General features: G+C 38.7%; 2 protein-coding genes across 3 annotated transcripts in view; both read left to right on the top strand.

The window, feature by feature from the left end:
* The window catches only part of LOC127429268 (secretory carrier-associated membrane protein 1-like), a 129,543-nt gene that overhangs the window by 84,495 nt on the left and 32,037 nt on the right, over positions 1–13,011 (top strand). The window contains exon 10 of one of the 2 annotated variants that reach the window (XR_007895248.1): positions 8,139–8,171. The exons of the other annotated variant lie outside the window; for it this stretch is intronic. The gene's annotated coding sequence lies outside the window, so the exon portion shown is untranslated. Of the gene's footprint in view, positions 1–8,138; positions 8,172–13,011 lie in introns of those variants that run through there. 2 annotated transcript variants of the gene reach the window in all.
* Positions 1–13,011, top strand: part of LOC127429232 (phospholipid-transporting ATPase IC-like) — a 46,867-nt gene that overhangs the window by 31,807 nt on the left and 2,049 nt on the right. Inside the window, exons 11-27 of the mRNA XM_051678126.1 lie at positions 34–122; positions 1,723–1,913; positions 2,089–2,297; positions 3,036–3,079; positions 3,214–3,370; positions 5,799–5,987; positions 6,063–6,175; positions 7,495–7,659; positions 8,709–8,820; positions 8,913–8,988; positions 9,074–9,197; positions 9,317–9,608; positions 10,401–10,624; positions 10,803–10,886; positions 10,971–11,216; positions 12,546–12,684; positions 12,767–12,897. Coding sequence (XP_051534086.1) covers positions 34–122; positions 1,723–1,913; positions 2,089–2,297; positions 3,036–3,079; positions 3,214–3,370; positions 5,799–5,987; positions 6,063–6,175; positions 7,495–7,659; positions 8,709–8,820; positions 8,913–8,988; positions 9,074–9,197; positions 9,317–9,608; positions 10,401–10,624; positions 10,803–10,886; positions 10,971–11,216; positions 12,546–12,684; positions 12,767–12,897 — 2,585 coding nt within the window. The remainder of the gene's footprint in view (positions 1–33; positions 123–1,722; positions 1,914–2,088; positions 2,298–3,035; positions 3,080–3,213; positions 3,371–5,798; positions 5,988–6,062; positions 6,176–7,494; positions 7,660–8,708; positions 8,821–8,912; positions 8,989–9,073; positions 9,198–9,316; positions 9,609–10,400; positions 10,625–10,802; positions 10,887–10,970; positions 11,217–12,545; positions 12,685–12,766; positions 12,898–13,011) is intronic.

Raw genomic sequence — 13,011 nt, 5'->3', positions numbered from 1 at the left:
TTGTTCAAGCTGCTGTAATGTTTCTTTCTGCAGGAAATGACACTAAAATAATGAGAAATGGAGGAAAGACCAGATTCAAACGCACCAAAATAGACAAGCTCATGAATTACATGGTCTACACTGTGAGTTACTATCTATTCATGCAAACATTACCAGCATATTAGTAATTTAAAGGGAAAGTTCTCCTAAAAATGACATTCTGTCATCATTTACACACTCTCATGCTGTTCCAAGCCCGTATGACTTTCTTTCTAGCTTTGAACACATTTTATTTTGCATTTTTTAAACAGCAAAAGTGGTTGGTGATTTATGCTGTTGTGCGCTATGTTCCAAGTCTTCTGAAGGCATGTGATAGCTTTGTGTGAGAACAAACTAAATTTAGTCGTCGTTCACTGAAATTTTTGCCTCCTCTGTAGCTCAAATCTCATTCAAAAATGTTGCCTCCAAAATGCATAACATCAAGTTTGACCTCAAACATCGTTGGTTCTCGCTTGTCTTTAACCAGTCCGACACATCGCATTAAAATGTTTTGAATTAAACAAGCGTGAATGAGATTCAAGAGCTAACGTGCACTATTTGGACTACTTTTATCCTCGTGCGACCCCACGTACACATGCGTGGACGTTGTATTTTGACTTTGCTATACGCAACGCATAATTGAAATTCATTTAAACCAACTGAGCTCAGTTCAGGAGACTCTGTGCTGTCAGTAAAGGGTTAAAGTTTCGATGTACGAAGTCACATGACAACATGACATAGTGTCAATCAAAGCGGAGTTTGTCTTTGGGAGAAACGGCAACAAAACTACATCTGGCAAGAAACCTAATTAAGCTTTTACACTGAAACCAGTTTGAGTGAAAAGATTAGAGTCTCTAGTTTCATCCGATATGCCATTTCTCAAATTTGAGCGATATTACGTGAAACGCCACTTTGCTAAACACAATGTACACTAATGTGACTTCAATGCATTTTTTCCTATATTTACTGTGCATTATCACAATTAGAATCAGTGGATGCATCCAAAAGCAAAAAAAAATTGCTTTTAGAGGATTAATATGGAGTTAGGATGAAAAGAAAGAGAATTTCAAACTGTTCTGAGACCAGTGCAGACAGACAGCACACTGGAGGTTAAGTCATTCACTAAGTAGGGAGCAAGGGAGCATCCTATAGCTTTCCTATGCAGTCCTATGCAGATGATGTTTGGCAGACATGGGACAATGATAATCAGTACATAGATTCAGAATTTATAATGCTAAATTTTATTTTAACATGGTTGGCAGTGATTGGATGATGCTGACCATTACTTTTAATCAGAATTAATTATGCTAATTTCTGATTTAATGTCTGTAACGTCTCAAAAACATGATCAACACTCCTAGAAACATAATAAACAATTTGATTAACATTTTTGAGTTTCTATAGCTTGGTATTGTTTAAAATTTCACAACTTAGTCTCGCTGTCCACACATGCATGTTTATTAGGCTCAACTAGTTACAAATTAAAAAGGGAAATGGAAAATGCACACAGCAGTCACGCTCGGGTCTCAGGAGGTTATGGTACTTTCATGGTACTATTTTGTCCTTTTTGGAGCTTGACCGTCACCAGCCACTTTGGTTGTATGGCAAAGAGAGACGTTCTGAGGGTGAACCATCCCTTTAAATACCATTATCGTCATCATCTTTGTCTTGGGTTTTCAACATTCCTTCCATCTCTGTCTGTAGATCTTTGTCATGCTGATTTTGATCTGTGCTGGTCTGTCCATCGGACACACATACTGGTACGAGAGCATCGGCAGTAAGGCCTGGTATCTTTACGATGGTTCGGGCTACACTTCATCTTACAGAGGGTTCCTCAGTTTCTGGGGCTACATCATCATCCTCAACACCATGGTGCCCATCTCTCTTTATGTGAGGTATGATACCAATGCAATGCGTACAAACACAAGCTGTCATAATTCTACCAATCACTGAGCAGCTTCTAGAACAACCATCAATCAGATACCTTGTCAATCAACCACTCTTTATTCACTCATTTATGTTATGCATATAGTTTTGGTCTTAAGTGTGACTTTTCTCTCTATTCGTCAGTGTGGAGGTGATCCGGTTGGGTCAGAGTAAGTTCATTAACTGGGATCTGCAGATGTACTACGCTGAAAAGGACACACCAGCTAAAGCCAGAACCACCACACTGAACGAGCAGCTTGGCCAGATTGAGTACATCTTCTCTGATAAAACCGGCACGCTCACGCAGAATATCATGGCCTTCAAGAAGTGCAGCATCTCAGGATGTACCTATGGTGAGAGCTGATGAAATGTAGCGTTTGATTGGGAACAACAAACAATATAGGAAACGTTTTCTTCTCCCTTTAAAAAAGTGAAAAGCCTATTTATTTTGCTATCCTAACTCTGCAGGATTATATGATTAGATCCATTTTATTACTTGCATTTAATGTTATTTTCTCCCTGCTGTCCGTGACCCTATAAGAACAGACCTGTGTCCCATTTTTGGATTTTTATACGAACTGTCAGACCAAGCTCACCACTTGAGGAAGTTATTAAAGGATGAAGTGTCAGGTGTCCTGTTTGTGTGCCTTGAGCAATCTACTTTGTCCTAGTACAGAGTTTATTCTGTGTGTTTGTGTCACCTGTGACTCCTGGGACGTGTGTGTGAGGTGTGATATTGTGTGTGACCGTGGGAGAGATTTGGCGTCTTGAGTTTCATACTGTTCAGGTTTCTTGCAGTTGGGTGCAAAACATGCTGACCGTGAGAAGTGACTCTATCTGTCTATAAAATAGTTTCATCTTGAGTAGAGCTGTGCTATTACTTTTCCAAACGATCAGACTTTTGATTTGCCTGGCAGATGATAAAACAGGTGAAAAGTTGTGACGAGTTTTGCTTTGAGATGCACTACTCTGTATTTCTTTAGACAAAAATAGTTTATCATGACGTTTCCATCTTTATCTAAGCATTTGCTGCCCTTCTTGGTAGGAAAATATTAAATAATTTCAAAATAATGCTTATTTTTTATCTTTAGGCGATCCCACCAGTGCTGATGGTGTGGCCTTGGATCATGCAAAGGTATGTATATACACATTACCACATCCAACTTTGTTTCCTTAATATACACGTATAGTCTCAACTTTTAGTCAGAAAGTCATGCATTAAAAAAATACAAAATAAATAAATACATGTTTTTCTCTCTGATTTTGTAGCCTGCAGATTTCAGCTGGAATAAGTACGCTGACAGGAAGTTCCAGTTTTCAGACAGTTTCCTAATTTCCTGTATCTGTTTGAAGAAGGACCCTGCAATACTGGAGTTCTTCAAGCTGTTGTCCTTGTGTCACACTGTCATGGTAGAACAGAAAAATGGTGAGGAGACCAAATAAAATCAACAGAAAATTTGCATAAAAGCACATTTCATAGGCTTTTGGAGTACTGCATACTGCAGAGTTGACACTGTATAGTGCATTCCTCCTCCTCCTTTCGGCTGCTCCCATTAGGGGTCCCCACAGCGGACCATCCGTGATCCGCATATTTGACTTTGCACAAGTTTTACGCCGAATGCCCTTCCTGACGCAACCCCCAGTGGCTGAGGGACTCTCACTCACACCTATGGGGCAATTTAGAGTCTCCAATTAACTTAACCTGCATGTTTTTGGACTTATGAGGGTAACCAGAGCACCTGGAGGAAACCCACACGAATGCGGGGAGAACATGTAAACTCCACACAGAAAGGCCCAGTTGAGCCGGGAACCCTGGACCTTCTTGCTGTGAGGCGACAGTGCTACCCACTGAGCCACAGTGCCGCCCGTATACTGCATTCCAAAATAATAAAAATAAAATATTTTTAAAAAATGGGCAAAAAATTATATGCAAAAACATTATGCCACATTAAACATCTGTTGTCACATGACCACATTACAATACATGTTTAATACGTCAAATGCCATGGATTTATCATCTCAGAAATAAATAGGGTTATTATGTATTTTCTGGGGCTGGGAAATTTAGCGTGTTTATTTCTGCGATTAATAGTTGACTGTTAAAAGCATAAAAATACAAAAAATGACGCAATTAATGCAGTAACCGTTTTTTCACTTCTCGTGGCTAAAATTGGCAAATGTAAATTTCCAGGATGTACACGCTCGACGTGACAGCACATCCTAGCACAGAAACTGATTGTTTGGAGTAGTACACGCTTATTCATTAACCGCAACGAGCATAATAAACACGGGAGCGGATTTACTATATGGAGAATGGAGACTTCACACACAAGCGGTGAGCCAGGTGTGGGAGAGATGCGGGCAAGCTACCATATCTCTTCGCATTGCACGAAAACGCTCACTGTCATCTGGACCGGTGTAAAAAGCGAAACCACATGAGAGAGACCCAGTGTGTGTGTAACGGTAGCCAGCTGGTAGGTAGCTATGCACTGTGTAAACCTCACTCCCCTGGCCTCAAGAGGCACACTAGCGACTGACGATAGAGGCTGTAGCCTCCTCGTTAATGTGCCCACCTCGCATGTCGGAGACACCGGTTCGAATCCCGCTCAGAGCGGGTCGAGCGGGACCGATTACATGTGCGTGATAGAGACTGAACGGCAATCAGAAATAATAATAATTTTGAGATTTTAAAGTTCAGCCAATTAAACTTCAGCATTCAGGTTTTATATCGGTATATATAATGTCTAATAATGCATTGGCAATGTACACTTATGTTTATTTTGCCAATAAAGCTTGATATTAATGAAATCTGCCCACTAGATCCTGCTACTAAAAAAGTCCACTGGAAAATGCCAGAAGATTTTGCCCAACTTTTAATTACAGCATGTCCATTGATTTTATGGCATTTAAAAATATACTTGTATCAAAGATTTACACCTTTACAAATGTATCTAATTAACTCTATTCGCAAAAAACAGAACATTTAAACGTGCATTTTTAAATAATTAAAATAAAAGATGACTAAACAATTTCTTGCATGTTCTTTGAGACAAAGTATAAAGTAAATATATAACATTTTTATATTTTAATGTTTGTTTTAATGTACAATGTACCATGACTAATCGCGATTAATCACTGAAAACTGTGTGAAAGTATTTTTATTACAATTTTGTGGTAAAATTAGTGCTGTCAGTCAAAAAAAAAAAAACATGATTAATCGCATAATTTTTCGTAGTTAATCGCGATTAATCGCAGATTTTGAAAGTGTTGAAATTTGACTTTCAATACACATCTTTTCTGTCAAAATGCATATATTTCCTACGACAGAAATATGTAACAATATAGTGCGGACACATCGCAAAGGTTCCGCCCTTTCAACCAGTGTTTATGCTGGTTTATACTGTATTAACAGTGAATGAGTTAATCGCGATTATGAAAAATTAACGTATTATACCTTTTAAATTAATCGCATGCGTAACGCGTTTTGACAGCTCTAGTTAAAATATCTTCTGACAGTCAAGAAAAATTAGATATTGCTCAAATGGATGGTCAAGTCGAGCGCATTGCATTGTGGGATATAGTAATCATCATAGTATACTAAGCAGTATACAACCAGATTTTGGCACATGTTGTGGGTCATCCGGGTATTTTATGCATATAGAAAATGTGCATACTGTGAACAGTGTACATAATGCATACTGCTAAAATAGTATGAGTAGTGTGGTAGCATGCACATAGCTATAAACTTTTGTCATCGTCTTCTCGCAGTTGACATATTTTCTAGAAATGTTGTATATGGTTTATGGTGAATTATTGTCAGTTTGTGATTTATACCCCTTCCTTTCTGTGTTTAGATGATCTTGTGTACCAGGCGGCGTCTCCTGATGAGGGCGCTCTGGTAACAGCCGCACGGAACTTCGGCTTTGTGTTTCTGTCCCGAACACAGGACACCATCACTGTCAGTGAGATGGGTAAAGTGGAAACTTACGAGGTGCTCGCGCTGCTCGACTTCAACAGCGACCGCAAGCGCATGTCCATCATCCGTGAGTTCTCTCTTTCTATCGTCTCTTCTTCTGTTTCTATCACTCTCTTTCTCACTCTTCTGTTTGTGTTTGCAGTGAAGTTTCCAGATGGTCGTATTCGGCTGTACTGTAAGGGCGCAGACACTGTGATCTACCAGCGACTCGATCCAAATTCCCAGCATAAAGAGAAGACTCAGGAAGCTCTGGACGTGAGGACCAACATTTATTAAATGCAATTAAAGTCCAGCATGCTGTTATGATTCAAAACATGCCCTTATGGTCCATGATTGACGTTTTTATTAGAAGAATCTTCTAAATTTTTACATTTCAACTTATGTTATTTGATAATAATTGGGTGAATCTCCTGAAAGCTTGTCATATTTCACCCCAAAATCAAAAGAAAAAAAATAGTTTAAAGATAATTAAGCGTCATTATGTTCATGACAATTAAGCACATTTTTACCCTAAATACTCATTACCAAAATGCAAAAAATGATCATTTATATAGTATTTGGGCATCATGGTAGTTTTAAAACTACTGCCTTTGATTTATGCTGATTTAAAAAAATAAATTAAATGACTGTATTACAGTAATGTGAATCTAATAACAATAACCATAGAGAATAATTAGAATTACAACAAATAAAAAAGAGAAAGAAAAAAAGACCTTGTAAATAGTTAATTGAGGTTAAGGCTGTTTATGGTTAATAAGCAAATTTGTGAATTTCTGCGGGTCATATATTTAACCCCATAATCAAAAGAAAACAAAAGGATTGTATTTTGTTTAAAGAAAATTAAGTTTATATTTAGCAAAATCTCAGAAAACAACAAAACACTGATTTGTATTTGTACATCATGCTAGTTTATTTTTTTCTCTCCCAAATTTGTAATGCCCAATTCCCAGTGCGCTCTTTAAGTCCTCGTGGTGGTGTAGTGACTCGCCTCAATCTGGGAGGTGGAGGACGAATCTCAGTTGCCTCCGCGTCTGAGACCATCAACCCGCGCATCTTATCACGTGGCTTGTTGAGCGCGTTGCCACGGAGACATAGCATGTGTGAAGGCTTCACGCCATCCACCGCGGCATCCACGCTCAACCCACCTCGTGCCCCACGAGAATGAACCACATTATAGCGAACACGAGGAGGTTACCCTATGTGACTCTACCCTCCCTAGCAACCGGGCCAATTTGGTTGCTTAGGAGACCTGGCTGGAGTCACTCAGCACACCTTGGGTTCGAACTTGCGACTCCAGGGGTGGTAGCCAGCGTATTTTACCACTGAGCTACCCAGGCCCCCATCATGCTAGTTTTTAATTTATAGCCTTTGTTGCTATAAAGTGTATATTCTAAATTATAAATATTTTGTTGCTATAAATTATAAAATATATATTTCTGCTGATTAAATATAAAACTAAATTAAAATGACAAATAACTATATTACAGTAATGACAATCAAATAAATAATTAAAAAAAAAAATAATAATAATAATAATAATTGTGAAAATAAATGCGGTTTGATTTCTCCCATAGATCTTTGCAAATGAGACACTGCGGACTCTGTGTCTCTGTTACAAGGACATCAGTCAAGCAGACTTCGACGTCTGGGTGACGAAACATCAGGCCGCTAGCATTTCCATGGGTAACCGCGAGGAAGCTCTGGACCGCGTGTACGAGGAGATCGAAGATAACCTTCTGGTAATGAATTATGAATATTTTTTTCTTTTTAGCATTTTCAACATGTTGGCCATTATTGTTAAGCAGATTAACAGAAGTGTTACCTACCTATTTTCAGCCTGCTGTCTAGATATTTGGCATCAGCCTTTTTAAAAAAAAAAAAAAACATAGACATGAACTCATGTATATCCTTCAAATTTGATGAATTCTATATTAAAGGAATGCTCTCAACGACAGCATTTGTAGCATAAAATCACTTGCTAATCTTATCATTGTAAAGTTCTATCCTATATTACAACTTTATTGGCGTAGTGATTTTATCACACTTAAATCATGTTAAATTACATCTTGTGGCCATAATTTATCACGTGGGTTGTTGAGCGCGTTACCACGGAGAACTAGCGCATGTGGAGGCTTCACGCTATTCTCCGCGGCATCCACGCACAACTCACCAAGCGCCCCACCAAGAGCAAGAACCACATTATAGCGACCACGAGGAGGTTACCCCATGTGACTCTACCCTCCCTAGCAACCGGGCCAATTGGTTGCTTAGGAAGCCTGACTGGGGTCACTCAGCATGCCCTGGATTCGAACTCAGACTCCAGGGGTGGTAGTGATCATCTTTACTTGCTGAGCTACCCAGGCCCCCCTGTGGCCATACTTTTTTAACATTTCCTTACATTATACACCGATCAGCCACGACATTAAAACCAACTGCCTAATATTATGTAGGTCCCCCTCGTGCTGCCAAAACAGCACCAACCCGCATCTCAGAATAGCATTCTGAGATTATATTCTTCTCACCACAATTGTACAGAGTGGTTATCTGAGTTACCGTAGACTTTGTCAGTTTGAACCAGTCTGGCCATTCTCTGTTGACCTCTCTCATCCGTTAAATTGAACTAATAATGGAAAAAAACACTATTTATCTTGATAAGACTTATTGTCTTTTATCATATTACTGTAAACGTTTTATATGCATCTCATTGTACCTAAAATCCCATGGTGAAATCACTGCAACACAAGAGGTCAATAATTAATACATGTCTCGTTTGTTTGTGTCTGTTCAGCTGATTGGTGCGACAGCCATTGAAGACAAACTTCAGGACGGCGTTCCGGAGACCATCGCAAAACTAGCCAAGGCTGACATCAAGATATGGGTTCTGACTGGAGACAAGAAAGGTTAGCGGATAATCCTGAAATGTTCTGTTATTTTAATGACAATTATGTTTGATTATAGTATCAAACGTTGATTTTGTTGATCATGCACTCAGAGACGGCTGAAAATATCGGCTACTCGTGCCAGCTGCTGACCGATGACATGAAGATCCACTATGGAGAGGACGTGAAGTAGGTTTGCTGATTATGACATCATCAGTGACATCATCTGTGACTATGCGTCTGTGTTTTAATTGGTACTCTCTTCATTTCTCAGTGAACAGCTGAGGAACAGACAGGCAAACAGACGCAGTGACCCTCAAGGAAGGAATAAGAAGAACAAGGAGCTGTTTTTCACAGAGCCTGGCAAGAACGCCCTCATCATCACCGGAGGCTGGCTGGTACGTTCCTCATCCACTGATTGGATCAACTAGGGTCTTTCAGGATGACATTTTAGAGTTGTATCTTAAACTGTTATCATTGTAAGGTTAATGGCATAAGGCGTCTCTTTTCTGTGCAGAATGAGATCCTGTACGAGAAGAAAAAGAAGCGTCGTCGTTTGCGCCTGAAGAAGCTCGGCAAACGGCACACCAACCCCAGCAACCCTCAGGACAGCAACCAGCCCATCGATGACTGGGAGAAAGAAAAGAGACAGGAGGACTTTGTTGACATGGCGTGTGAATGCAGTGCAGTGATCTGTTGCAGAGTGACCCCCAAACAGAAGGCCAACGTGGTCAGTCTGGTGAAACGCTACAAGAAGGCTTGCACTCTGTCTATCGGAGACGGAGCCAATGATGTCAATATGATAAAGAGTGAGTGAAGCCTAATTTACATAGAAAGGAGATGTGTTTGTGCAGTAAAGAATGACAATGACTTCATTTAAATAGCAAGTATTGATGCTGAGTACCTCCCCTGGAGTCACGAGCTCGAATCCAGGGCGTGCTGAGTGACTCCAGCCAGGTCTCCTAAGCAACCAAATTGGCCCGGTTGCTAGGGAGGGTGGAGTCACATAGGGTAACCTCCTCGTGGTCACTATAATGTGGTTCTCACTCTCAGTGGGGCGCGTGGTGAGATGGGCGTGGATGCTGCGGATAGTAGCGTGAAGCCTCCACACGCGCTATGTCTCCACGGTAACGCGCTCAACAAGTCACGTGATAAGATGCGCAGATTGACTGTCTCAGATGCGGATTCGTCCTCCGCCACCCGGAGGCGAGTCACTATGCCACCACGGGGACTTAGAGCGCATTGGGAATTGGGCATTCCATATTGGGGAGAAAAAAAAAGCTTCACATTTTTGCCTCTAAACCATCCAAAAATTTACCCCATTGACTTCCATTGTACGTGTCTCACTATAACCTTCATTTTTGCTTTTTTTAAAGAAAAGGAGGAACGTGTTGAAATGCATTTTTGTGATAATCAGCATTATTCTACAAATGCAGTTGATTGAGCTTAACTTGTATTGAACCCGGAATATTCCGTTAATGGTATTGATATGTCAACTACTAAAAGTTGGTATTGCAGCAACCCTAGTTTTATTGTAATTTTATAGTTTGCAAGTATCCGTAACTGTATAGTTAACTTTCTGATCCCTTGTTGGTTTGCAGCTGCAGACATTGGCGTAGGCATTAGCGGTCAGGAGGGCATGCAGGCTGTCATGTCCAGCGATTACGCTTTCGCACAGTTTCGTTATCTTGAGCGCCTCCTGCTGGTACACGGGCGCTGGTCCTACATCCGCATGTGCAAATTCCTGCGTTATTTCTTCTACAAGAACTTCGCCTTCACCTTGGTCCACTTCTGGTTCTCGTTCTTCAATGGATTTTCCTCACAGGTGAGAGAACGGTCAAGAAATGATTTTTGGAAGTTATAGCTAATTTATATTTCATTTGAGACTTCAGATGTTATTTAAAGGTGTTTTCAATGGACGATGTGACCTGATGATTGTTTTGAAAGAAATTACGTTTTTATAACCTTTAAAATGTTGATGTGTTGTTGTTTGTTTTGTAAAGACGGCATATGAAGATTGGTTCATCACTCTGTACAACGTTTGCTACAGCAGTCTGCCGGTTCTCCTTGTTGGTCTTCTGGATCAGGTATTAGTTCATTAACAATCTCTTCGAGCTTCAAACGGTGGATGTTTCCAAACCTTAAACTGTCTCTTTGTCTTCCATGTGTAGGATGTGAATGACAAACTGAGTTTACGGTTCCCGAAGCTTTATCTTCCGGGTCAGCAGGGGACGCTGTTTAACTACAGGAACTTCTTCATCAGTTTGTTTCACGGGATCTTCACGTCACTCATGATCTTCTTCATTCCGTACGGTGCGTTCCTGCAGACGATGGGTCAAGACGGGGAGGCTCCGTCAGACTATCAGTCATTCGCCGTGGTAGCCGCGTCATCGCTCATCATCACCGTAAACCTGCAGGTACATGATTGGCTGATTCTTGATCATGTGATGTGCGTTGACTTTCCATCAGGTCTCTTTGCACCTAATATGCATTCACGTCATGTTGGAATTCATTATATTATGCAAAAGAAAGACAAAAAGAGAAAGAAAAATGTATTTCTCTTTTCTTTCTTTTGCTTTTCTTTCTTTTTTCTTCCTTTTTCTTTTTGCTCTCTTTTTCATTTTCTTTTCTTTTTCATTATTTTTTATTTATCTTCCTTTCTCTCTTTTTCTTTAATTTTTTTTTTCTTTTATTCTCTTGCTTTTTCTTTCTGTCTTTATTATATTCTTTCTTTTACTCTTTTCTTTCATTCTCTTTTTCTTTCTTTCTTTCTATCTTTTTCATTAATTTGTTTCTTTTTCTTTCATTCTCTTTTCTTTTTTCTTTATTATCTTCTTTCTCTTTTTTCATTTTTATCTTCTCTTTCTTTTTTCTTTTCTTTTTTCTATCTATCTATATCTTCTTTTCTTTTAGATTTTTTCTTTCTCTTTCTCTCTTTTTCTTTCATTTTTTCTTTTTCTTTTATTCTCTTGCTTTTGCTTTCTGTCTTTATTATATTCTTTCTTTTACTCTTTTTTTTCTTTCATTCTTTTTTCTTTAATTTGTTTCTTTTTCTTTCTTCTTTCTTTATTATTATCTTTCTCATTTTCCTTATTTTTTCTCTTTTTCTTTTATTCTCTTTTTCTGTCTGTATTATATTCTTTCTTTTGCACTCTTTTTTCATTTTCTTTTTTCTTTTCTTTTTTGCTCTCTTTTTTCTTTTCATTATTTCTTTTAATTTACCTATCTATCTTTTTTCTTTTCTTTCTTCCTTTCTCTCTTTCTAATTTTTTCTTTTTCTTTTATTCTTTTTTCTTTCTGTCTTTATTGTATTCTTTCTTTTACTCTTTTTTTCTTTCTTTTTTCTTTCATTCTCTTTTTTCTTTTTTCATTTTTTATCTTTCTCTTTTCTTTTTTCTATCTATCTATATCTTCTTTTTTCTTTCTTTTTCTTTCTATCTTTTTCATTTTTTCTTTCTTTTTTCTTTCTCTTCATTTTTTTCTTTCTATTTTTTCTATCTATCTATATCTTCCTTTTTCTTTTATTCTCTTTCTTTTTCTGTCTGTATTATATTCTTTCTTTTACTCTCTTTTTTCTTTTATTTTTCTTTCTTTTTTCTTTCACTTTGTTATATCTTTCTATCTATCTATCTATCTGTCTATCTATCTTTGTTTATCTATCTTTCTTTCTTTCAAATTCTTAGTGAAATAAGAAGAGAAGTTGTTCCCACTTCTTTCTGACCTAATGTGATGTCATTTCTCAACAGATCTCATTGAACACATCCTATTGGACGTTCGTGAACTTTTTCGCAGTGCTCGGCAGTATCGCTATTTACTTCGGCATCATGTTTGATATCCACAGCGCAGGAATACACGTCATTTTCCCAGCAACTTTCACGTTTACAGGTGGGTAGTAAAGTCCTGTTAACATTTAGGACTGAGATAATGTGACATGGTTTGTGTATAACCTTGTTATTTTGGTTGTCAGGTGCGGCGTCCAACGCTCTGAGGCAGCCGTACCTGTGGCTGACCATCATCCTGACGGTGGGGATCTGTCTCCTTCCTGTCATCTGCATCCAGTTCCTCTATCAAACCATCTGGCCTTCTGTCGCCGACAAGGTGAGATCAGAGCTGTTTTTAAATGAAAGGATTACTTAAAGTCTGCATGATATTAAAACTGACCCTATATACTTTCTTAATACATTATTGTGCACGATTTATCGGTGTATCAAA

Source organism: Myxocyprinus asiaticus, chromosome 38, assembly GCF_019703515.2.
Source record: "Myxocyprinus asiaticus isolate MX2 ecotype Aquarium Trade chromosome 38, UBuf_Myxa_2, whole genome shotgun sequence".
In the NCBI taxonomy this organism is placed as follows: domain Eukaryota; kingdom Metazoa; phylum Chordata; class Actinopteri; order Cypriniformes; family Catostomidae; genus Myxocyprinus; species Myxocyprinus asiaticus.
The sequence above is the reverse complement of the archived record's forward strand: the minus strand, read 5'-3'. Positions and strand labels throughout refer to the sequence as shown.